A 26,037-nucleotide genomic window follows, 5' to 3' on the forward strand; every position below is an offset into this window, starting at 1 on the left:
GGGGACGGCGGGGCGGGGACAGCGACGCGAGCCCCGCCCACCTCCCCGAGCACCGATAAGAACAGCCGGGACACTGCCGAAGTTAGAAAGTCACAATTTATTTCAAATAAACCACGGGCACACCTCTGGCAACCGTCTCCCGGGCGGTTTCCGCCGCCCCTGCCCCTCTCTGGTGCCTGCGAAGAAAAGCGAGGCGTGGGAGCAGTGCTGTGCCCTCCCACACGCCTCAGCGCTGTCCCACAGCCCCAACCAGACCGGGGCCGAGAAAGGAATTCCCAGAACAAGTGCCTCATTTAAAAATAAAGTTCTATTTTTCACCTGCTTAAAAAGTCTAAAATTTAGAGTGCAAGACTATAGTACAGAAACCTCCTGCTGCCCCGGGCGGGCACAGAGACTTCGCTGCGCGGGGCAGCAGTCATGCAGTTTATGGTGTCAGTAGAAAACGTTTTGTTACAGTCTGGGAAGCCTGAGGACGAACAGAGATGAGGCAGCCAATGCACTAACACAAGCGAGGCCCAAATAAAAGAGTACCAGATGCAAGGATGGAGAGGTGTCGGGCTGGCGCAGGAGCTGAAAACAAGTGCAAAAAAAGAAAAAAGAGAGCAAACATTCCACATCTGTAGCAGTTAACGCATCAAAGGGAAACTTGTACCTCAGAATTAATGACTCCTGAGCCACTTTTTATTACCTACAACCATATAACCTTGCTAACTCAAAGAGAGCCATGTATTTATTACAGGGGGGGAAATGGCCCTTTCTTCTGGTGTTGAGAACCCTCATTTCCTTCCTGTCACCTGCCTCCTGAGCAGTGTCATTCAGCTTACACACAGAGCCAGCAGCCCCTGTGCCCTGCACACTTTGTCTTGAAGGCCATGACTTTCTGTACAACACCAACACAGAAGTGGTCCTGCCTGGGCAGCAAAAGCAATTCCTGTTGTTTTCCCAGAGTATGGCAATAGGATTTGTGTGTGCAACCCAGGGCTTTCATCATTTTCAGAAAGGATGGTTTGTTTAAAAATAAATGGAACTGTTGACAAAGCTCTAGTTTCAGAAAATTTGAAAGAATTAGTGGGTGCACTGTGCAATCTTTATTACTGTTCCTCAGCCAAGCATCTCAGCAGCCTGTTCAGTAAGCCTCACCACAGCTATATGGTCTGGCTTGTCTACAAACAAGAATTCATAGCAAAATATTTTGTGGGGGCATAGAAGAGGGAGGGAGTGAAGGAAGGAGAGACAAAACCTCATTCTCATTTAGCTCAAAGCTGGACAATTATGTAACAGAAGTGAAAATTCTTTGGGATTAGGAAACTCCACATACCTGCTCTGCAAAGGGATTAGGTGTTAAAATAGTTATGTGTTTAGACAACAAGAATACCAGCTTTTATCCTAATCAGGACTTTGCACATTACATTTTTAAAGAATAGTTCAAACATTGGTTGTATTCACTGCAAACTGCTGGGTCTCAGCAAACCTTCCTCCCTCCACTATCCCCTCCTGTGGAAGCAGCATGCCAAGACAATCATTTGGGAAGGGGAGAGGAAGCGAGACTGACCTCTAGGATATATCATGAGGAGGGCACAGAGAGGATGCTGCTGGGTGCAGAGTAAGGAATGAAATAAAGAGGCAGTGGCTGGAGCAAGGCCAGATCTATCTCTACAGCTCCAGCCTCGACGGGAGCCAGAGCAGGACACAGCAGGAACGTAAGGAGCCATGGCCATGGAGATTTCCTGCACAGCAAGCAGTGCTGCTCCCAGAAACCAGAGCCCCCTGCCCTGCCCTGCTCCCTGGCTCCAGCCATCCCTCCACAACCTGCCCTACCTCAGCTGCTTCTGCTGTAACACCCACTCCAAGGCCAGCAGCTCCTTGCAGTGCATCCCCTCGTTCCCTGAGGATAGATCCCACACCAGGGACGGGAGGGAGGAAGGAAAAGGCCTCTCAGTTTGAAATTTTCTGCTGTGTACAACAAGCATGGCCACAGGATTAGCTCCTATGACAGCTACTCCTTGTTTAAACTAATGCATCAGTCTTGATAAAATCTATGAGCCCAATTACACCTGCTGCAAATACCTGGGGCACGTCTCAGGTACATGAAAGAGGCTCCAATAGCAGAGTTAGCTTATTCTGACACGAGGAATTTAGCACTTTCCCCCCCTCCAGTTTAATCTTTATCAAGTGACATTGCATAAGAACAATACAGGGATGCATCAAAGGCAACACTTCCAAGTACAGCATAGAAGAGAATCCCATGAGTCCCCCACAGAGGTGAAAATTTCCTCGGATCAGACTCCAGCTGCACCTGGCTGCAAACAAGAAGCTCCTGGTGCAAGTGACACAGATCTCTGTGAAATCCTAATATATGGCCTGCTTCCTGTAGCAAACAGGCAAGAGTCAGCATTTAAGTAACCTTTTTCATGTTAACCCCTACTAAGATGAACTAGGTTTTTAATATTTTTATTTTAGTGTATATTTTACATTAGAAAAGAGAATGTTAATAAAAAAGCTCCACATGCTCCTAACAATCAATTTTCTGATAAATTCCCACCAGCATCAATACTAATATACAAATAAATTAATTTTGCTAGTTAATTTTCTGCCTGGCTTGGTGCAGGCTCTGCACAAGCAGGGCACCTGTATTCAAGTGCCCGTCCACATTGCCAACACGTGCCAGGGAGTGTGTTGTACATAATCTTTCCTCCTCATAATGTAGTGGTGTTTAGTCTCACTTTGATGAATGAGATCAATTTTTCTCAGCCATGCTACCCAGCAGGCACAAATAATCTTTATCAGGCTGCACGGCACTGTTATAACATGGATTCTTTCACTCTGCAAAAGCCTCAAGCCTTGATTAACAACTGTATGCTACTACTCCCTCATCACTCACTTTGGCAATACAACATCCTCCCCACAAAAACAAGTAAAGCAAAAATCTACATGGAAGACCTAAATTCATCAAATGCAGAATCTGATTTCTCTCAATTTCTCTCAAACTCAAGCATATCCCCCAGTGTTAACCCGGTGTGTCCCCTACAATTCCTCTGTTTGCTTTTGTTTGTGTAGCTGGATTTTGCACAGCTGACTTACAAGAAAAAGAGATGTCACATGTGATCATACTGAATCACAGCCACTGCTGGTACTGTCAGGTCAGGCACAGCAGCAGCCACCCTTAACACCAGCCACTCTCCTCATGCAATGCCAATGCTGCAACGCCCTGGTTAAAGGAGCATTGGAAAATCTAGCTGAGATATTTTTTAACCTCCTTCAATGACTAGGAGGACTTTTGGGTCAGAGGAAGGGAGAAGGAGAGGGGGGAAAAGCCCATTAAATTTACAAGCAGATTAAGGAAAAACACTCCACTGCCAATTTATTTTTAAAAAGGGTTTTGTGTTATTCTAAGGTTTGTCTGTATAATTGTACAACCGTTGAAAATTACATAAACTGTAATGATCTAACACTATTAACAGCCATTCAGAAAAAAAACTCCCTCCCCTTCTGAAACCATCAAGGGCAGGAGGGAAATGGCCCAGGAAATATGCCAATCTGAGCTCTGGCCTCTAGCCTGGCAGAAACAGAAACAGAAAGATAAGAGAACAAACTGGACTAAGAGGTGGTGTTTGCATGTGTCTGACTTGCAAGGGGAGGGGTGGCTTTGTCCTTGGCCGTGTTCTCCCAGAGGCAGTGCCTGCTTATCCCAGTGAAGCTACCATCACTTCACTGCTGCTCTCACCCCTGCACTGTCACTTCCTCCTCTCTTATGTGTCATGGAAGTCTTTCAGCAGGGTCCTCCGTCTCTGCTCTGCTATGTGCATCTGATTCTCTAAGTCCTGGTAAAAGAGAAGGTACAAACTGTTAGCATAAAATCCCTGGAGAAGACTTCATTTTCCTTAGGGGACACTGAACTCCAGCTTGAGAAGCACCAACCATCACACCCTTCATGCACACTCTGGATTATAAGATCCCAGATCCTCTTCCTTTTTATGTGGGCTCCCTCTGCAGTTACCCAGCACCTGCTCTGTCTAAAATGCTACACACTTAAGAAACCTGCTTTTCACCAGAAGGTTGCATGCAGTCTCCTCCAGAGCTCCATGGGACTTGTTTAATTCTGCAGGAATCCCTGCAGCCCTCCCTCCTCTCCCACAAGGCAGTGAGCACTCTGCTTCCACATCATCTGCTGGCTAAAGGTGGTTTCTGGATCTAGCTTCTCAAACCCTCACTTGACAGCCTCAGTGCTCCTGCAGAAGTGTTAAGCCCAACAAACAAAATCTGGCCAACAAGCTCAAGCACACAGAACACTCACCCCTCTGTCATAGCTGTCTGCTCGCTCCACCTTCCATGAGAGATTTTCAATTTCAGCTTCCAGCTGGGCCTGCTGGTATTCAAACTGCAAAGAGCAAAATAAGAGACATCAATAAGAAACTAGTTTAGTGGAGCACTTTCATTACACTTGAGGAGCAGACAAATGTGTCCTGCTGTCAGCACTGCTGGCAGAGCAGGTTTCTGTCTCCTCCTCATCCACCTTCACCTAGATGGGATCACCCCTTCTGGGCTTTTCTTGTGTAAGTACTCCCCAACCTGCATCACTCAAAATTAACCCAGTCAGCCTAAAAACACTGCATGTGACAAGTATCTCCTAATTCAGCTTATTTTGCCATAAACAGGTCACAAGATGGTCTCCTAAGTAGCTCTGCAGGCAGAGTGAAGGGACTATTAACCACTGCTGGGAGCAGCAACTTGTTCCACAGGCAGTCTGATCCAGAAGAGAACATCTGTCCACAGCCTTAGAGAACACACGATGCCATGAAGAAAGATTCTATAACAGGTTTTACAGGACAGCTGAGTCAAAGAAAAAATTCTTCCCTGAATTCAACATTGTTTTTGGACTTTTTCAGCCCATGAGATGCACCAAGCCAGCAAGGAACTTATAGCAGGAATAAAAAGCAAAGCTACACCCTGATCCAAGGAAAAGCTCTCCTCCAGCAGCTCTTCACAGGAAATATGGCCCACAGCTTTGTGATAAATCTTACCAAGAAATAAATGCACACTTCCAGCCTCAAAACATTCTGGATAAATGGCTTGTTAGTGAAAGTGCAGTGAAGTGCCCTGGGAAAATAATGTAATGTATAAGAGGACAGAGCTGCTGGTTGACTTGAAGCGAAGAAGAAAGGTGCAAACCCACCTATTTATCCTGTCCTTACTTCAGACTCAGGACTAATATTTCAGACACTGCCCAGCTCTGGAATTCAGCCCAGCATGCTGCCAGCTATACCCCAAAAAGTTACCAGCAAACAAAAGAGCAGAGCATCTTACCAGCTTCTTTCTGGGACCAGACTCCATGTAGTAGGCATAGGGATATGTGTACTGCAGGGTGTAACGACACTGTCCAAGAGTGGGAGGAAGAGAGAGAGAAACAGGCAGGAGTCTCAGTCTTGGAAGTCAGCACAGTCATATTTATGCAACCACTACAGGCTAAGAAGCTCCCTCCTGACAACTGAAGACTTCTTGGTAGAATTTCCTACACCTTCCTTGGAAGAACTTGTGCAGGTCTGTGTACTGTAGAGTATGATTTCACAGAGGTCACTCCTAGATGATTTTTGGTTTGTTCATGTCCTACACCAGAAGTACTGTCCCACATAACCAGAACTCTCAAATATCCTTCCTTACTTGGTGTTATGAATTTAGCATTCTGGCATGTATTCTCTTTGTGTGCCAAACAAGAGACAATTACTCACCTTTGCAAGTAGTTTTGCAGCATTCTGTAGATATTGCCAATCTATCCATGTTCCCAAGTTGTTCATAACTCTTTCTTGGATTTTCTCCTGGATTCGTTGGTATGTCTGTGCCTCCAGCTGTAGGCTTTTATTGTGATTCTCCCACTGCAAAAGATGGGGAGACAGAGAAAGCAAAAAACCAGCATGAGAACAGAGTACTATGCTGTAAAAGCACAAGCTCTAGCAAGCAGAAATTGGAGTGGGGCAGGAGTCCAGCAAGGCAAGACATGCTGTGGGAAAGAATGGCAAGGCAGCACCTCCAGTAGCAAGTGGCAGAGGCTGCAGACAACAGACTGACAGCAGCAAGAACAGGGAGCAAACCCAGCTCCTCCGAGTGGGAATGCCCTCTGGTCACACAGTGACCTTGTGTCTAACAAGGGGGAAAGGACTTAAATAAAATATAATAAATGTAATCATGGTGATTCCTCTATTGAAAGGATTTATACAGGAAGGTCAAGAGATTAAATTAACATTTGACGTGGGCTCAGTGAACTCCAGTATCCATGTGCACATTGTAAACATGGCTATTTCCCAAAGCCTGTTGGTCTGGAGAGCCAGGAATGAAGGCATTTATTTTACTACAGGACTTGGCTCATGCTGTGAAGAATAAACTCATTTTAATGGGGAAACTGAAATGCAGCAGTATTTAACATCTACCACATTCTCTTCTCGAGACACTGCTGTAGAGTTGCTCTGCATGGCCAGGTGCATGGAGCCTGCTGTGTGGACAGACATGCTCTGATAGCAACTTTTAAAAATGTGATTACATGAAATTTTAGTAAAAAGTTTGCTACAGCCAATGGAGCTTTGAACATGGTACATTTTATTTAGTTTTTATCTGTATAAAGATGTACTGCAAGGAACAGAAGTTCCCCAGTCCTGAAAGGAAATGATTGGAGCAATATCTATCTACTGCAGCAGCACTCAGCCTGCAGGTACATAGTACAGTGGCACACAGGTAATTCAGATTTTCTCTAGCACAAGGGAATATAGGAGTGAATACAAATTGCTTTGGGTATGACATCACTGGTTTGGATGGGACTTCCAGGGCAGGATTTTGAGTGAAAAACAACAGGGACTGAAAATACTGCACAGATTCTCTTTGGGCACTTTCTTGCACGGAGATTGCTGGCAATGACCTTTGCACCAGGCAGGGAGCATTAAAAGGCTACAGCAGCTCTGGCCAAGGAGATGTCTCCTACCCTCTCAAAATAGAACAAGTACTTCTTAAGGGCCTCCCTGGCCTGTGCTTGCTGACTCTGGTTTACAATATCAGGATTCTCTTTGTACCGACTGCATTCGTAGTACTCGCTGCCGTGAGTCTTCCAGTCTCCCAGACACATCCAGCAGAAGTCTGCAGAAAACAGCAAAAACCCACTGTGATGCACAGGAAAAAAACCTCTGAGAAAGAAAAACTTCAGGAGAAAGAGCCCATCTGTGTTCAGATATTTCTGCTAATCCAAGAAACACACACGTTTTGTATCATCTTGCAAAACAGAACTCAGCAGTGAGCCAAAAAATACCAGCCTGTCTTGAAGATTTTAATTCCATAGCCTCTCATTCAACTATGGAAAGTAAATCTTGAAGCTCTGCATCCTGTACACCAAAACCACTAGGCAGAACTGCACTTGCACCCTGCAGAGACTGTCACTCCAGGTTAGAGAAGAGGCTGTCAGTCTCTTTTGTGAGTTGCACCCTCCCCACCATGGGCACAATGCCCCATGCAAACCTCAGTCTGAATAAAACAATTGGATCCAAAAGTGAACTAAGTGATGCAAAAGAAAGCCTGCCCTCAGTTCTCTCCAGGAGGGAACAACCCAGGTCAGATGTCAGTGGCTTATGACACTTCCGAGTTAGAAGCAGCTGAAATAGGAAGAAGGCAGAGTAAAGAGAGCAATAATAAAAATAGCAAAACATGGCAATTTTCTGATTTCAGAGTGAGGCTGTGAGTGTTCTGCTGCAAAGGAAAAAAGATGGAGACTAAGTTGCTACAATAAGAATCCCTCCTGTGTTACTTATGATAATGAGAGTGAAAACTGTAATTCCCAAGTTCATCAGCCTTCTCAAGTGCTAAGTCACCATGGTATCTTGGCACTTGCCTGCTCCCCCTTGTCACAGAGCTCCATCAAAGCACATCCAGTGCTGCCAAGAACCCCAAAGGAAATGAGAGGACAGTCATCTCTAATCACCTTCCCAATAAGGTTCTGATATTACAATAGTTTCTAGTAGTACACTTAGTTGTATTCAGCCCTCTGAGTTAACTTACTCCAAGGCAACAGAAATTAATTCTGCCATGAAAAGGTAAGTGCAAGAACAGAGCCACACAATGGGCCAAAGACACTCAGGCTGCTAATTGCACAGGAGTGGACTGAGAAGTTCAACATCTGCAGCTCCATATAACAATTCACAGCTCCTGCAGTTTAATCTAAGCTGAAGCTCATTATTCCCATCACTAAGCAGAAGGACTTAAGCTGATCTGAGTAAATGGCTACGTTTGACAAAATTTTCAGCTGATTAAAAATACAATTATATGGAAAGCTCTCCTGTGAGATGGATTGCACTGTTAATATTCTGGAGACTTCTCTATCCAATAGACATGTCAGGGGCAAAAGCCAAATCGGCACTGCAGAACTCAGCTGAGATCACAGCCAGTGGGGAAAAAAAAAGCTATCACACATAAATCTGTAATTAATATCCTGTTCAGCTTAAAATATTTCAGCCTGTGTTCACAATTTGCCTTAATATCACAAACAAAGAGAAGGGATCATCACCACTGATAAACATTGCAGAGAAAACAGCTTCCAAACCAAACTTACCATGCTTGCATTTGGAACATTGCTGAAAAAGAAGAGACAAGAGGCATTTGGTTAGCAGAAAGTGTGGGAAAAAAAATTCCACTTAGAACAAGGGAGGTTTGACGTGTTCAGGGAATTACTCACCATGTGATTGCAGCCTCCGTTCTTTTCAATACAGATATTGCACTTGGGACACTGAGGAAACAGACACAATTGTTAGATCCAACTCTAGCAGCCTTCTGAAGAATGACAGCACTTGTGTGATTATCCCTCTCTGCCTTTTTTTCTTAAAAATATGCATTCATGTATGAGAAATATTCTCATATGTGAATATTAGCATTTTCACCCTGCTTCCCACCAGCTCCTGACAGTTCCACTTAAAAGATGGCAGAAAGGCAAAGTCAGGAAGTTGCACTGCAGCACTGGACTGTTTGCTCAAGAAAACAAATTTACTGTTGTTACTGCATGTAAAACTGAAGGTCTTGCTGAGTTACCCCTCTGCAGTTCCTCAGGCACAGGGACACAATTAGCTCATGTATGACAGTGTATCATTTGACTACAGATAATTGTCACTATATTCTGCCTTCAGCAGCCATTAACAAATGATATCTCAGCTACCTGCAGAGAATCTGCCTAACCACAGGAAAGCTGCACATATCCCCACTCCACAGATACCCTGGAGTGTCCAGATACATTTTTTGGGCTGCATAGGTAAAAAGGAGAAAGTGAGCTTTGCTACTTTGTATAAATTTTCATGTCGGGCAAAATGTATGCCAGGATAGTGCTCAATAAAATAAAAATTCTACAAATAAACATAGCAGAAACAATACCATCACGTGCTGACACCTTCTCCAGAGAAAGAAGGGAGCTTGAAATCTCTGGTCTACCTAAGTACCCCCTTTCCTAACATAACTGAAGCTTGCAGCTAATCACCACTGTCACAGCTGCCACTGGCCATGGCAGCACAAATGTAGCCAAGAACTGTTTTGAAGTTAGGCCACAAAATGCCCAAAAGACATCAAAAGTTCCAAGTTTTAAACAGGTAATTTAGAGGATAAAGATAGTACATTTATACAACAATTCTATAGTAGGTAGGCTAGTGTGCACAGTATGTAATACTATTTCTTTGTCTTGCGGTCTAAACCTACTAGAAGTACTGCAATATCTAATTTACAGACTTCAACTGCTCCATTTTGCAGTCTTTGCCAAATCAAGACTTTTTCCCTTGCCCTCCAGCTCACAGTACAGCACAAAGTTTTGCAGGCTTAAACACCACTGCTGCCTTATTTGAGACTGACTTTGCACAGCCTCTCCTTCCATTTTAAATACATCTCCACTGATCATTTCAAAGTACCCACAATTCTTTTGCCTGTGGGAGGACAGCACACTTGGCAGTCAGACATTCACACCAGGTCTGGAATAAGGACCACCAGGTCCTTACTGCAGGAGGGCACTGAGCCTCCCACACAAAGCTTTCCCAAGGCATTCAGCTGAGTTACACCACTGCCATAGGGATGTAATTAGCTCACATATGACAGGAGCTTCTGACAGAAGCTTCTTGACAGTCCCTAGGGAGCTGTAAGGATTTGCAGTCTGCAAAAAAAGAACACAATGCTATGTGTGTATAGAATTCTATCCTGGCTTCCAGACAGGGCTAGAGGACAAGAAATAACATGCAGGTGCCTGTCCTTACATCTTTAGTGTGAGCACTGATGTAGTTGGCTGTTTCAGAGTCATCTGCACACTTGGTGAGCCATTTCCGAATGGTAGCGCAGTCTGTGGGTGCGTGGTACATCTGCCGACACTTAAAGCTTAAAAGGGGGAGAAAAAAAGAAAAAAAAACATATCAATTTCTACGGAAATGACTCAAGGATTGAGGTTTTCCTGACCAAAATCTGGGGGCCCAGTAAGGGATGGAAATGCTCCTGTCTGTTAGTAGAGTGTGAAGACCAAAATTGAACTCCAGTTCCCCCTTCTGTAAAGGCAGAGTGAGGATGGAAGTGAACTCACACCTGACAAATCATGTGTCTGAGGGCTAACTTGTCCCTTCCTAGAGCCCACCTATGTCTCCTCTAACATGACTACAGAATTCTGGGGTGGGCCAGTCACTTACAAGTAGCCTGACTCCAGTGGCAGATATCAGGCACCTGTATTAGCATAACTTGACAATACTTGCTTATACCCTGGGCCATTTGCATGGAGATACCAGAAAGCTGGGTCTCTAACAAACTTAAAAACTCAATACCAGCAGAGAGCAACAAGAACTTCATGTTTACTACCAGAATCTATATTAACTACTGTCTCTGTAGGAAAATTTTTAACCTAGCCAAAATGTGAGACTGGTAGATTTGTAACCCCTTGGTTACTCAAGCTGTGCTCTCTCATTGTCAGAACACCCAAGTTCCCAGGAGTTTAGGAAGCAAGGGGACGTCTGACCACCTGCAGAAGTCAGATCACAAGTGTCCAATTACTCAGGCTAACTCAAGTTACAAACAACTCTAGCAAGGCCTTTCAGATCCTTCTACACACCCAAACTGTTGGCAAGCAAAAGGACTGGCCCTGAGGACAGCACAGACTTTCCCTGTGATCTGTAACCTTCTCTGTTTCTTACCAGAAGACCTCATTGCAACGATTGCACTGCACCCGCCGGGCCTTTGGCTCTTGTACCTGTATGACCATGGGGCAATCTGCACCAGGGCACAGCTGCAGCTGGTAATGGCTCTGTGGACACAGCAAGGAGTGAGATCAGCAGCGGGTCCAGGAGACCATTATCTGTTCAATTTTAACCATTCCTATCCTCAAAGACATACAAAGCAGTTATTTTGTATTAAAAATGAGTGGAAAGTGTCACCAGGTCTTGGCTATCAGAGCAGATCCTGCCTTTCCAAGTATGGAAGAGGTTTGTTAGTTACTTATAGCTTCTTTAAAACAGGGATTTCAAATGGATGGTTAAAAACTAAGTCAGCACAACAAACAAAACCCCACAAAGACACTAAACAAACTATTTTACTCCATTTGAGCTCTTTTCCCATCTTCTCCTTATCTCCCAGAAGTTACTCAGCTGCTCTCCTGTGGTAGCCATTTCTTCCCAAAGGGCCTCTTATTGAGAAGAGGTGTCACCATGCTTTCATACTGCTTTGCTGCTTTTTAACTGTTCCCTGTCTGTTCCCAGAATACTCCTGCATATTTAACCTTAACAACTGCTGCTTTAATTTCAAAAAAACTCACATAAAATGTAATTGAGCAAGCCAATTCAGCTGGACTACCCTAAGCTGAGGGACCTATTTTTCTGAACCTAAAAATATTTATGTAAGAACAAGAAGGACTAGAATAATCAGACTGAAGTTTTGAAATTCTCAGCTGCAACACCCTGAGAATTCTGAAGCCCCAGCCAAGGAGTTAGTGGATGACCTTACAGCAGAATTTACTTTGGCAACCTGCTACAGCATTTTGTCAGTGAGGCTGTCCTACAGAAGCAGCCACATCATGTCTATCGAGGACAATTTTGCTGCAGTTATTGCAGTTCTAATCAAAAATGCAAGACACTTCAAACAAAATTTCTGCAAGTCATTGGTGATTTCACCCAGAGTATTTTAAAATTGAAAAAATCTACTACCTCCACATAGTCCCTGAAGAGGTAGCGCCTGTATTTGTCTTTCAGCTCTTCACTAGGCAGCAATGGAAACACAAAGTCTTCTGGTGTCCGGAGTAGACAGTCCTGAGCCATGCAGGACACCCCTGAGAAGAGAAAGCAGCATCTTAGAACAGTGCAGCTCATACTAAGGGGTGAATGCACAGAGAGTACTCAGCACAGTTTCCTCAGTGCCATCTGTTGTTGTGGCAAGAGGGATACAACTGTGAACCAAACCAGGGCTGCTGAAAAGCTGAAGCCCAACTGTCTTCACCAAAAAATGACAAGGCACATGTGCATCCAGGACCAGTGAGTGCTTTAGCCAGTACTCACAAGGTCAGATACTTAAATTAGAAAATTACATGTTACTGCCATGCCAACATGAAAGACAGGCTTGGAAAAGCCCAAAGCAACTCTGGCAACTACTGGCTTCTCCCCAACACAAAGGGAACAGATGTTTGCATCCACAAGCACTCCAGGGGCATTGCAACAGTACATCATCACAGATGCAAATTCTCTTCAACAGATTTGCAGTTTTTAACTTGTTACAGTCGTGCTCTTGACTCATCAGAATGGCCAGTGGGGCAGACCCAGCCTGAACTCACCGACTCCAACGCCGTCCTTGACGAGCACTGTGCAGTGCTGCTCCCAGCAGCTGCGGCAGAACTGGTGCTGACAGGCCAGGGAGAGCAGGTTCTCCTTGCGGACAAACTGCATGCACACGGCGCAGTGGTGGGAGGAATGTACCATTGCCTGGGGAGAGACACAGCAGCAGTGCAGGGAGAGCATCCACACCTCCCAGAGCATCTTCAGCTCATCCTCACACACCTGCATCACCCTCACTGTGACAATGGTCTCCAGGGAGGTCCAGGCCAGAACAGGTTCATGAGCAGCTGGGGTGCTGCGGTGCTGCACTGCCCCAAACAGTCAGTCCCTCTCAAGAACCTCTCATCTCACAGAGCACAAGCTGACAGTCACTGAAGAGTGTCTGCCTCTCCTCTAGTGCTGCCCAGAACCCCCTTTGCTTTTCTGGTTCTTACTCTTGTCCTTGTTTGAAATATGTCATTGTGCTAGTCCTTCCCTGGATTTACTGATATTCTCTGTTAGCTGGGCCAGACTATCTCCACAGGCTCTGGAGAGCAGCTGTCACTGCAAACAGACTTAGCAGTGCCCTTTTACCAGACAGTAATTTAGGGTAATGGAAGACAATAATTGTGGAGTGTTTATATGGAGAGGAAAGGGAATTCACAAACTATCACCTCCCATATCCTATCTTATGCCTTTGCTACATTTGGCAAAACTGGCATCATCCCTTCAGCTGAAAAGGATTAAGAGTGTTTGTTTCAAATCAGGCAGAACTGCTACTGCTTCACCAAACCACTGAAAGTAGTTGAAAGGAGTCTGGTTTCCCCCTATGTAGTGCAGAGCTGATCCCTAGACAACAGATCCAGCCTTCAACACATCTCCACTCACCCCTGGGACCTGCAGAACTAGGTCTAGCCCAGCATCATCAAAGCCAAGGTTCTACAAAGCTGTCAGCTGCAGTTTATGTTCCAGTTTTTTCTTTCACAGAGAAGTCATATAATCTTTGCATCCACTTTGCTACTGGTGGAGGAGCTGGTGCCAGCCTGCCATCAGTTTCCAGGCTGACTTGTGTGCTGGAGACACATGGAGCAGCAGCACCGTGACTGACAGAGCTTGATTCATGGCATGGCCACATCAAAGAGGAAGTAATGCAAATTTGTTCTAAGTGGCCTCACTTCCAGACCAGAACAAGATTCACTGAGTCTGTAACTGCACTGATTACCTGGATCAGCTGCTCAGCCTGAAAAGCTCATGTGCTACCTCAAACCCTTGCAACTGCCTGCCTGAGCTCACCACTACAGCTTCTCCCTACAGGGTCAGTCCCTCTGCAGACACTTACTAGGAGCATCTGTCCCCAGAACCATTCTGCATTACAAGCTGAAGCACAGAGCTCTAGCACACAGACTGTCATGAATTGTCTAGCAAATCAAGTTTAAGTTAACCTTTTAACCATATCATCTTTCTCCCTAAAATAAAATCAGAGTTTGTAGCAGACTGGAGAAATTATGAATAGCTCAAAACAACTAAAGTGTTTGTTTGGGGTGGGGCAGTACAAGTTCTGTGAGTGTGGGGTGGTCACTGCTCACATCCCACCCACTGGAGCCTGGAGCCTCTGAGGCTTTCCAGACCCACTTAAGAGGGGCACCTTACTGCCAATGATGTCACTTGCCTTGATCCTTGGGAGGAGCTTGATACAGCAAAGCCAGACCCCCAACCTCTCCCTAAACTCTGCCCTCTTATAAAGACTGATGCTGTTTATGAGATGGAGTGTGAGGAGGCAGCACCCACTGCAACAACTAAACAAATGCCTTATTCTGCAACTGAGCTGGCTCAGCTGCAAGAAAAATACAGCCGGCATGCAAAGGAAACTAAAACATGATGTGTGGAGGATTTCACTGTTGGGGGGAGACAGCATAAAGCTGTTGGAGGATGAAACACAAGGACCCTGGGTCCCAGAGTGTCCTTCACAATGCAAAATGGCAGAGAGGTCTTTGACCCAGAGCACAGCCCACTGGGCAGGAGGTTCAGAGCCCTTGGGGAGGGGAGAACCCATCTGTACCCCCACTCCAGCACTGGGTAATCTGACCAAGAGTGTGCAATAGGCAGCTCACCTCCAAGTGATACATGAGAGGGGTCTTGCAACCTCTCAGTCTTCTCCCATGCTGAGCCAGAGAACAAACCCCCCTGAAAGGACTACCTGACTCATTGAAGCTTTAGGCAACTCAACTGCTTAGAGCTTAGAGCTGCTTGGGGGGGTGTGGGGGGCGGGGGGACTGCAGGCAGGACCTGCTCTTACATGGGGGCAGCTGGTAACCTAGGGCAGACAGGTAGGATTTGTTGCAAATGAAGAGTCAGGCTGCTGTACAAAGGGCAAAGCTCAGGGATCCCACGGTTAGCCACAGATGCCCATGGCAGAGAACACAAAATTAACACCAGATGGAGGGCTCTTTCTTTTTAAAACCAGTCCAAGTGGGACTGGGATTCCTTTTCTCTCTCCTCTTACAGGTATTTCATGAAAAGATGAAGTAGCAACAGAACCGAAGAGTTACACTGCTCTTCACTGCATTGATTATTTGCATGCATTTTGTCTTAGTTTTGTCATGTTTATATTTGTAATGTTTTGTTTCAGTTTAGTAGTTTTGCCTCAAGCATTGTTTTGGGTGAAAAAGATTCCTATACCACTTCCTACCTCCTTGGAGCAAAATTGTAAATTAAAGTTGGGAAAGTGTTCAGTCCAAACCCAGGACCCTGACTGAAATGATGTGCTGTGGTCTTCACCTTGCCTGCCAAGGAGGTTGGAATAGCCCCTTCAGGGGGAATAATCAAGGGACAGCTGACACAAGACTTGGATAAATCTTGAACTACACAGACTAATTTGCCGGTATGTCAAATCAGAAAGATTTTCTTTTCTGGACTTTAAGCAGATAATTTGAGCCCATGAAGCTTACACTTCTGTCAGCTTAACCTTTTCACTATCTACAAGAGAGCACAGATGCCAAACCAGACTTTCAAGATCTCCTCTCCCCCACAACCCTGAATGATTCCCAGATGTAGTATTTTATCACCCATAATCTGACACATGGCAATGTGTTCCTAGGGTAATTCTTCATTGTACCAAGACACCCACTGTGAATGAAATCCATAAGCATGGAACAGGAAGCTTCTATTTAAAGGGGGTGGGAAGTATCTGAAGATCTGTGTAGCCCTGGCTACAAAAAACAAATTGTTGGTTCAAATATCAGCACTGACTGACTCAGCAGCAACACAATTCACTGGGAAATTTAGCTTAAGCATCCCTGAGCTGAGCAGTGCAAATAGATAAAAAAGATAAAAAAGGTAAAAGAAAAGACAAAAAAAAATTCTAAAAAATCTGTTCCAGACACACACAGACAAGCTCTGCTCGCTCTGTGCAGCCAGAACTTCCTTTCAGTGTCTTTACAGAATTGGAAAAGGCAGCCAAGCCCCTGCACTCTGTTCCTTCCATTGTCTGCCATCACTTGTGCCAAAAAATGATCCTAATTTTCTTGAAGAAAGTAATTCTTGAACACTACCTGCAAGCCAAGAGCAAAGCTGCTATTTAAATATTAGAGCCCTCTTGAATGCATTCTCATTTCAGAAGTAAACCCAGCAATGAATCAGTGTCAGACCAGAGCTTGCAAAGGGTTAACACTGGGCAGAGGATGCCATTAGTAATGCAATCCCCCAGGAGGGGGGTCAGAGGTGTCTGCCAAGGGAACAGACGGGATGGTTTGCATACTTACATGTTTGGATGAGGTGGGCTGAACTCGAGCTTCTACTAGCAACTGGGCAGGATTAGACTTGTGCCTGAAAAGGCAATTGAAGAATGATCAAATCAAGTTCTGAAGACATTTTGCATCGTTAAATTGATCCTTCTTGCCTGAATAAACAGTTGTCTCTGTGCAAATAGTAGGGTAGGTTTCAACAAGGAAAGTGGAAATGTCTCCTGTGTGAGGCTCTTTCATACACAGAGCAGAGCTCCTCTCAACAAAACCTTATGAGAGTTTATTCAGAACCAGAAATACTACTTCTGGCAATGGATTAACATTTCCCTTATACATCTTGATAAATATTTTTGTACAACTATCTCCCTTCCCTGAAAAATTATTTTTAAGCTAAGATTTTCCATCCACACTCCTAGAGCAGTCCTAAGCCACTGTCCACAATAACACACACCAGTGAGGCTCTGGACTGTCTCCTACTCCTCTGTAAAATTAAGCTGTCCTGGTGAAGTCTCACTTTAACTCCAGACTATTGTCTATTTAAGTGATTACTCTGTGACAGATTATCACCCTTTGGGCAGATGAAGCTGTCTATCAGCAGCCATATAATTAAACATATATTGCTGTTTGTGATTTCCTTTGCAGACAAATGCTTCTATCTCACTGAATGCAGAAACAGCAGCATCACTGCTGTGGCCTTGCTGTAAGTCCTCCCTCCTCACCAGCACTTCTTAGTTGTACTAGTGAGCTTTCTTTTCACAATTTCATTTTTTACCAAGAAAGAAGTTTGAGGACTAGATCAACTGGAGAACAATTTGCAAATTCATCACTTTAGAAGTAAACCCTTCCCCAAATTTCCTCTTGTTTAAACCTTATCAGTGAACCTGCAGGATCACCCAGAGCTGCTATGCAGGAATCTCACCCTCCTTGAACCCCAGGGAAAAGCTTTCAGGATACAGGGTAACCAAGGAGGCAACAGCATCCATAGACAGGATGTATTTTCTATACATTCTCTGGATAAAGTTGCTGGCTACAGGGCCAAAAATGTCTGGGCAGAATGAGTCAAGCTGATATGCTCTCTATTTTCAGACAATGTTCAGTTCTGAGCCAGTGTTCTGTGGTGGGGCTGCAGCCAGCAGTGCCTCCCAATGCACTTCTCACGTATGTTTGGGCTGAGTCTAAACCCTCTTTTTGAAATCAGCTGGAGAGCTTTGTTAATTACAGTGACACTGACCAAACAAGGGAGCTGCAATGCTCAGATCTCTCACTTTATCTTCCCCGGCTCCCCAAATGCTGGCCAGCTCGGGAAAAAAAAATCACTTAAGGTCAAAAGGAACAAAAACTGCAGTGTGAATGTACTACTAAAGACTACATCAGTAGAGGGTCAGTGCTCCTTTATGATTTATGGCTCCTGTGTTCAAAGCAGAACATATGTTTATTAAATAAATATAGATGCAGCACTGTCAATCTGCTATCTCAAAATTTAAGATAAATCTATCTAGAGGGTTCCTAGCATAATCATAATTCCTAAACTGAAAGACATTTACCACTACTACCCTGTCCCTGCTTAAAAATTTCTTACAGGCAGTGCAGCCTCAACAAATCAGCAGCTTTCCTCTGCTCCCTAAAATGGACTGTGTGTCCTGCTTCCAGGTCCAAAGACACTTGCCAAAAATACCTATGGAGCACCCTGAGCATTTCTGCAAAGCCAGGAGGGAAAGCACTAAGCACAGATGAGATAAGACTATTTACACTTACCTTTCCAAAATCTCTGAGATTTGCCAGTGGAAACTAACTAATACTAGCTTTGCAACAGCATGTGATACCTAGGTGGAAAATAAAATAAAAAAAAGGTCAAACTTTGCACATTTTGAAGCCACACCACAGCTTAGGAGTATGATTTTCATGTAAAAATTGTACAATCTCAGTACAACATCCCAGTGATAATCAATTCACATTAAATTGCTGGACATGATGCTCACAGCCAGTAACATCTGCAATACAAAAGCTGGAATGAAGTATGGGTGTACCAAAAACTAACTCATGTACTTGGCTACAACAGCACAGAGAGGAAGGAATCAAGAATGCACTGGAGTAGCTTAACTGCTCAAGGAAGCCCCACATCCAGTCCTGACTGTCATCCCCACTCTAGAGGGCCACACTAGACTGCAATCAGGGTTCTCACAAGAAATGCAAAATAGGAACCCCAGGGCAGACAGACACCCCTTACTGAGGTGGAGAAGCAGCAACAGGCTGAAATGTGACAGCAAATGTAACAGGCAAACTGGGACAGCAAAGGGTATGGGGAAAATACAAAACATTTTGCCAGCCCTCCACTGTAGAGAAGAAAGTTACATGCTGGAGTGGAGAGGGAGATAGAAAACTCCAGTGACAGGCCCTGTTTCCATGAGAGCTGCTTGCATTACGTGGACTCTTGGCAAACAGTGGCACAATCCTTGCTAGCCTGAGCACCATCAGAGTATGCAATGTGACATTTAAAGTCATGCTACAAGGGTACAAGCAAACAAGTTCTCCTCCATTTTATGTATTAGTTTATTTCAGAAGAAAACAGACTGCTCTGCTTGCAAAAAAAGTCTCCTACCCACCAAGAGGACAGACATCTGCTGAGCTGATAGACCTTCACCCTGCTGCTCAACACTTCAGGTCCTAGAGCTCAAACAAGGCAGGTGTCCTCCAAACAACAGACCTTTTCCAGGGGAATTCAGGGCTCACAATGCCTGTCTCCTCACTGCTATTTGTGCTAGGAAGCACCTGGGCAAGTTCAGTGTCTGCACTTCTGCATTCAAACACCCTCTGACACCAAAGGGCTCTGCCTCCCTCACTCCAAGATGAGCTATCACCAAGGCATCTCTCTACTTTGCGCACAGAAAACAACTCCTTCTGTTCTAGCTGCAGGAAAAGTTGTTTTTGTTTTTTTTTTTCTCCTAGAGAAGCTGTCAGTCCCTATCATTGGTTGAAATGCCCCAGGCCCTCTTGAACCCTGCCACAGGTGAATCACAGCATGTGATGTAGTACAGACAGCACATCAACACAATCCTGCAAGGAAAAACAAGCAATGGTCACTCCTACAAAGACAGGCTCTGCACACCCAGAAGCAGCATATTCATTGCTCTCCTAAGTCAAGCCTGCTCAAGAGGTGCAGTTTCACAACACAACTGACCTATAGCTGCCACATGATACTGCCCTGATCTGCACTGGCATTTTTCAGTGCTGGACAGTTGGGTCAGTGAATTAAATCAGAGCAACACCAATTCATAAAGCAGATGTGGTGTTTAATTGACTCCTATCCATCTCTACATTCTGATGCGCCCACTTTGCTGGCCACTAAGAAATCCCACTAACAAAAGAGCAATTTTCAATACACAAATAACCCTTTTTCTAGGAGAACCAATGCACTAGCTCATGCTGTGCAAGACCTGACATGTCACCTTCCTCAACCTTAGCAGCAATGTGATGTGACTCTGGAAGCAAAGGCTGCCAGGCAGCATTGCCCTCCCTCCCAGCACAGAACCTGTGATCAGATGGAGCGTGGCACACAGGGCTGCTGCTGCCAACACACACAGTCTGCATGGGTGCAGTGACACTGCCAGCCTGGGATGGGCTGTTATCTTAAGCCCCCAGCCTGGCAGACCCAGACAGACACCTCTGACTTGTCTGTACAAGGAAAACATCTGCATTTCAGTCTGTAAAACAAACAAGCACCAGGAATGTGGTCTCTACAAGACTGGCTTCCTACAAATGCAAACCACATGCTAATGAATCATTCTTTAGCAGTAATGAAACTATTTCTCAGTAGCAGGAAGGAAGAACTGACAGAAGAAAACAAACTGCTGGACTTAAATGGGAAGCTGATTTGTAACATAGGAAAATGAGTATTTTTCAGTTGGATTTTCAGAGCCTGAGGTATAGCATTTGTTGCAGCACTACAATTCCATGGAGTTAGTTGTTCCCTGAGGAGGAGTCAAGTATATTCAAGACTGAAGATGTATGGAAAGAGAAAGACAAATACCAGCAGACATTTCTGAAGTCTAACAAACTATCCTAACACAATCAAATGCTTTTGAGCCAAATTATACATCAGGCAAAATGTGGAATTAATGCTCCAGAGGGATGCAGACTAACAGATCTAGAAGAAAAACAAAGCTTCTGTGACTATTCCTATTTAACTCCAACTACAAGCACTGACTGGATCAGCTGTAGTGCTAATTTTAGTACTTTCATCCTAAAAGCACACAAGAATACAAAGCACACAAGAATATAAAAAATAGAAATTTTCAATTCATAAAGTCTGATCCATGACATCAGACCACTTTCATAAAAGCCCTGAAGCAGAAAATTTTTTTCATACTACCTGATTGGAGTATATGTGATCTTGCAAAACAGAAGTCCCAGAGTCAGACAGTTGCAGCAACAAATGCACAGTGTCCTTGGCACAAAGTACCAGTTCTTACAGATTAAAGACAGGTAACATTCACACTGTAAGGAAGAGGGATAGGAGAGCAGCAGACAGCTGGTGAGGCTGGGGCTGTGCCTGCTGAGTGGAGTCTCACCACATGCTATGTCCTGCTCACTGACAAGGCTGGGAATTCAGAAGAATTTACAAATGTAAATACCATCAGGGGCCAACACTACTGAGGAGATTCCAGAAAACAAGCATGAGAAGAAAAACAAATGTTTAACAAAAGCCTGCTTCTATTGATTAGCAGGCTCCCCAGCCTCTCTTCAATGACTGCATACTCACAATGACTGAATGATTGTACCAAGTCAGCCAGTTCTTCCACAATAACACCCCAGAGCAGTTGAAGTATTTCTTTGTAAGCAGGAGCAAAACCATGCTGAACACAGAAAAATACCATTCCAGTCAGAAGTTTGGTCCATGTGTATAAATTCAGTATCTTACAGTACTGAAGAAGCAATGTACAGAAGCTGATACTGCTGGCACACTGTCCAGTGAAGCATTTCCCTGACAGAAGTTTCACTCAATGAAGTACCTCAAACTTACAAAACACTTCAGAAAGAGCATTGATTCAGTCCCCTATCAATCACTGGGGGCCACAAGATCTCAGGAACACTAATGCTTTGTCTCAGACACAAAACACATTAAAAAAAATTATGCCTCTGATAAATTGTCTGCTTTGTTTAAACTTTCCTGTTCTCATTTCAGAATCCCAAGAACCAAAAGAGGCAGTACCACAGCCCACTTGGTGTCTTGCTGGCAGCAGCTTCTTTCAGTGAAATACTTCTACAGACTCCAGTGCAAAGGGGAATGTTTATTCTATATGTTGCACTCTACAAGTATTTGCCTGCAACCCATCAATTATGCCAGTGCTTCTATATAGCCTGACTTCTCCCAAACTCCTCTGTCTGGGATTAAATTTATTAAAGTTTAGAAGCTGAAAGCAATATTCATGCTAATTTTTTTACTTTTCCTCATTCTCATTTCTGGACCAACAGCTTAAAACTTTAATATCAAAGATAAGCCCAGTCCAAATCTGAACCTGGAACATTTCAGATTGAAGACCAAAATTATTTCTCCATGATGTGGCAGCAAAGCTGAACAGACAGAATCTCATCCAATCTGCCATTTCCAGCTTTATTTTAAAGCAGGAACTTTATCACCTCCAAAGCCTCTTCCAAACCTCCACCAGTTTAACCCTGACTTATGGAGGGCTGCTGTTTGCCAGGAATGGCACCAAATGTTGATCAGTGCACTGGAAAAGGGGCACAGTGCCTATGCACAGAGCAAGGGTGCCATGAGGAAGCTGCTCTGCATAAGGAAAAGGCGCTACAAGAATTGTAAAAAAAGTCTGAAGATTTTACATAGTGCTGAACAAAATCAGATTCTGAAAGTGGAACAAAATCATAATGCCACTGCATCAAACACAAATGTATCCATTTTCTGGAAGAGTGCACAATATTTTTTTTCATTATTATTTCCATCTCCATTTATCTTCTAGGTTCTTTAGTCTCCAAGATAAGCAAAATTCTCACATTTCTGAAGTGTGAAAGAGAGTCTGGCACTCTTTAGGATAAAACAATATCAAAAGAGTTTGCAAAGAATTTCTGCAGGTCCCTTGCTGTGTTCAGAGGGCTCTAAAACAATTGTCTCAACTTGCTGCCTTAGATAAGCCAAGGTGTTTAAGAGCTGATGTTTCATCTCTTTACAGCAGAAAATCTTTTCAACCATGCCACCCTGACAATCGCTAATTCAGACAGAAATGTTTCCTAAAAGTAAAAAAAACCCACCATCTTTTGAAGAGCTTATATTCTACAGAAATTGCTCAAGCATATTTATATCACGTGCATATCTCATCAGTTCATTTAACTTTTCTCAAAGGGAAGGCCTATTTTTTGGAGGTGCATTTCAATCCTCATTTTTGCAGAGATATGGTATCAGGAATTTAAAACAATGATCATCACATGATTCTTAAAAAGATTCAATTCAGAATGAGTTGGAGATGATAGAGTCTGGTTGGAGCTGACATCCCACGGCTTTGCACCAAGCTGACAATTCCTGTTAGATCAGGATTGCACTGAAATGTCTGCCCAAGAAGAACACAAATCTGGCATAAAGAAATGTAGCTTTTCACTTCTTTTATTTTCCCTAATCAAAGGTTTTTATACAAATAGATTTAAACAAATAGGATTAATCTTGAGAAGCATTTGTTTTAATCCACAAATAGTTTCTGTTAGCTCTACAATGAAAGGATGAACTTCAAAAGATACTAGTTTGTGTGTTGCATCCAAACCTCTAAAAACACACTAAAATTCTTTACAACAGGAAAGGCACACAGGGCAAAAGCCTCTGAAATTGTTTCTGCTGGTGAGAAACTATGGCAAAATAGAGACTGAGCTGAGCTGGCAGTAGAGTAACACCTTATAAAGAAACCATAATTTGTATTGAATGATTTCACTGAAGAAAAAATCCCTTCAGACATGCTTCCTCAGTATGCTGAGGTAAGGAAAGCAACCCACAAATGAAAAAAAAAATTCATTTTATACTTGTTTTTCTTGTGGAAAGTAGATCTGACTCCCTCCGTGCCCTACTGGAAAAATTATGTGTCTGCCTTGTTTTTACTGGAGGGTTTCTCAAAAAACTGCAGCAGTATCAAGAATTAAGAAAGGGCAACCGGAAGCTTTTTTTTTGGACCACACTTTGTCCTTTGATCTACCTCTTGTAAGCAGACTTCCAATATGTAATCCTAGTAGAAAACTCATGAGGATTCACATCACCTGCCATGAACACCCCAAGTGTTCAGTCTTGTAGCAAATCTTTCATACCTATTATAGGTTTCTGAGCCTAAGAAGATTGCTTTCAAAACTGAACTCAAATTAATTTCATCTAACAGGAAAACCAGGCAGTCTTAAAAACATATACACTGTGTTTCTTTATTTCTTGTGTTCAGTCGAGTTTTTATAAAAAGTGAGAAAAAGCCCTCCACCTTTATGTTTCACACAGAGGACAGATTATGATTTGTCTGACATTTCAGGCCCTCTCCTGATTACAGACTGCAGGCTGCAGCAGGTAAGAAATGCCATTTAAGAGACTGTAGCTGCAACTGCTACTCTCAATACCACGGAAAGGTTTTGTCAACCAGCACTTCATAAGCTCTGCTTCATCACAGGGTTTTAACCTGTACCCTGTCACTCATCTCCTGCCATGCAGAGACCTGGTGCCAGTCTGCAAGATTAGAAGCATATTTAGGAGGCAGAGTGCATTTTGGGGATGGCAAACACTGCTGGTGTTACACCACTGTTGTGAAGCTGTCAGTGCATAACCTAGTTGGCCACAGAGTGAAGAAAGGGGACCTGGGGTTAAATTCTAGCTCTTTCCCCACATTTACACATGGCTTTAATCCATCTGCTCTCCTACACGAGGACAGCAACAATTTCAGCTGCAGCTGCCAGCAAACAGGATCAGTAGGACTCAGCTAGGAAATCTCAACATACGTATTTCTCAAGCTGTTAGGCTATTCTTCCTGAGGAAATTCAGAAATAAATATTAAAAGAACAGAAACATTGAAGCAAGCTGGTATGCCAGAAGGCATTATTACAAAACAGCTATGAGATCCCTTCTTTGAAAGATTTAGAGCGAGAGAAATGCAGCAAGAGAGCTGTAAGACAGCACACAGATACGAGATTGACGTGAGACTCCCCAGCTGTCCTCCCTGCAGTTATTGTTCCCAAAGCAACACAGTGGGAACCAGCAGAGCTGCACTGAGCTCCCCGAGTGCTGCCAACCCCAGCAGCTCACCCCACTGCACAGCCCCTGCCCAGGTGCCCTCCCAGCACAGCACAGGGGGACAATTCCTTCTGGCTGGCAGAGAGGAGGATTCACAAGGTGCACAGGGAAGAGGCAAAGGTCTGGTAATAACCTGAACCCACAGAATTGTGGCTCAGAACACTGGGCAGCCAGCTCCAAACTGGGAGCACTGGTGTGTGCACACAGCCACGGTGGAGCAGGGCTTAGGGAACTTTGCAATGAGTAATCCCTGCTCAGCCCCAAATAACACAGCCCTTCAACAACCCAGCTCTGAGGGCATTTTACTGTTGTTACACAAAGATGAAGAGGAGGAACATCTGCTTTGCACAACCATGTTGCACAGTGCACAGCACAGCTCCTTTCTGCTGCACCATCCTTAATAGGCACAGCACAAATTTGGCAAAGTGTTCAGCTGCTCCATGCTGCTCTGTGATCATGATGTCCAGCTGTGAGCTTGCAACATGAAATAGTTACTGAAAGATTGTTTTGGCATTTTTATTGACTTGTGTCTTGCCTCTACCTCCCACCAAGATCACACTCATCAACAGCTGTGAACAGATTATTCTCCTCACTGCAGAGTCACACTGGCTCTAAAATACACTTAAGGTGTGAATCACAAAGAAATGTGTGGGCTATAATCACCCTCCACATTTGTGGCTCATTTTTTCAGCCGACAATTTCAGCATTTCCTGGGCAACAAGTAACAAAATTGTTTTCTCTCCTCAAATGACACCAGGAAAGTGTCACAAGGCGGCAAGGTCTGGGCTCTCCAGCCAGTTCTCTTATTCTGCTGACAGCAAGTTTACAAAAATTTAATACATTTTTTTAAAACAAAAATATTCTTATGAGCCAAAACAAGACACACTGAAGGCAGTTACACTGAAGTTCAACACACTTCTATCCTCTTGACACTACTGAAGTACAGGCACTGTGAAGGGGTAGGCAAAACCACAACTTTTTGCCTTGCAGAACTTCCAGGATCTTTCTGTTCAGGAACAAAAACCAGGTAAAGGACAAAGCCATGTTTCAAACATGAGTGCTCCTAAGGGTTACAGCTTCAGACTGGATGTCCCACATAATGTTGGCTTGGTGTTAAATAAAGGACACAGAATAGACATAAACCTGCACGTCCTGACTCATCTGGGGGTTTATTGGTACTTTGATACAGCATGTTATCTTTGCCAAACAGCACCACAACGGTTTTGTGAAAAAGCCAAATTTGCCTATCAGGTTCTGC

General features: G+C 44.0%; 1 protein-coding gene across 2 annotated transcripts in view; it reads right to left on the reverse strand.

Annotated features, from left to right (window-relative positions):
* Nucleotides 1-78: 78 nt before the first annotated feature.
* The window catches only part of ARIH2 (ariadne RBR E3 ubiquitin protein ligase 2), a 34,930-nt gene continuing 8,971 nt past the window's right edge, over nucleotides 79-26,037 (reverse strand). The window contains exons 3-16 of one of the 2 annotated variants that reach the window (XM_063164879.1): nucleotides 18,275-18,342; nucleotides 16,538-16,601; nucleotides 12,797-12,944; nucleotides 12,177-12,298; nucleotides 11,172-11,281; nucleotides 10,254-10,371; nucleotides 8,705-8,755; nucleotides 8,582-8,603; nucleotides 6,968-7,119; nucleotides 5,727-5,870; nucleotides 5,305-5,373; nucleotides 4,295-4,378; nucleotides 3,725-3,821; nucleotides 79-570 (exon numbers count right to left, since the gene is read on the reverse strand). In XM_063164879.1, coding sequence (XP_063020949.1) covers nucleotides 3,750-3,821; nucleotides 4,295-4,378; nucleotides 5,305-5,373; nucleotides 5,727-5,870; nucleotides 6,968-7,119; nucleotides 8,582-8,603; nucleotides 8,705-8,755; nucleotides 10,254-10,371; nucleotides 11,172-11,281; nucleotides 12,177-12,298; nucleotides 12,797-12,944; nucleotides 16,538-16,601; nucleotides 18,275-18,342 — 1,224 coding nt within the window. In that variant the 3' untranslated portion in view covers nucleotides 79-570; nucleotides 3,725-3,749. Of the gene's footprint in view, nucleotides 571-2,111; nucleotides 3,822-4,294; nucleotides 4,379-5,304; nucleotides 5,374-5,726; nucleotides 5,871-6,967; nucleotides 7,120-8,581; nucleotides 8,604-8,704; nucleotides 8,756-10,253; nucleotides 10,372-11,171; nucleotides 11,282-12,176; nucleotides 12,299-12,796; nucleotides 12,945-16,537; nucleotides 16,602-18,274; nucleotides 18,343-26,037 lie in introns of those variants that run through there. The other variant, XM_063164878.1, reaches the window with a different exon arrangement.

The sequence above is a fragment of the Melospiza melodia genome, chromosome 10 (assembly GCF_035770615.1).
Source record: "Melospiza melodia melodia isolate bMelMel2 chromosome 10, bMelMel2.pri, whole genome shotgun sequence".
Taxonomy (NCBI): Eukaryota; Metazoa; Chordata; class Aves; order Passeriformes; family Passerellidae; genus Melospiza; species Melospiza melodia.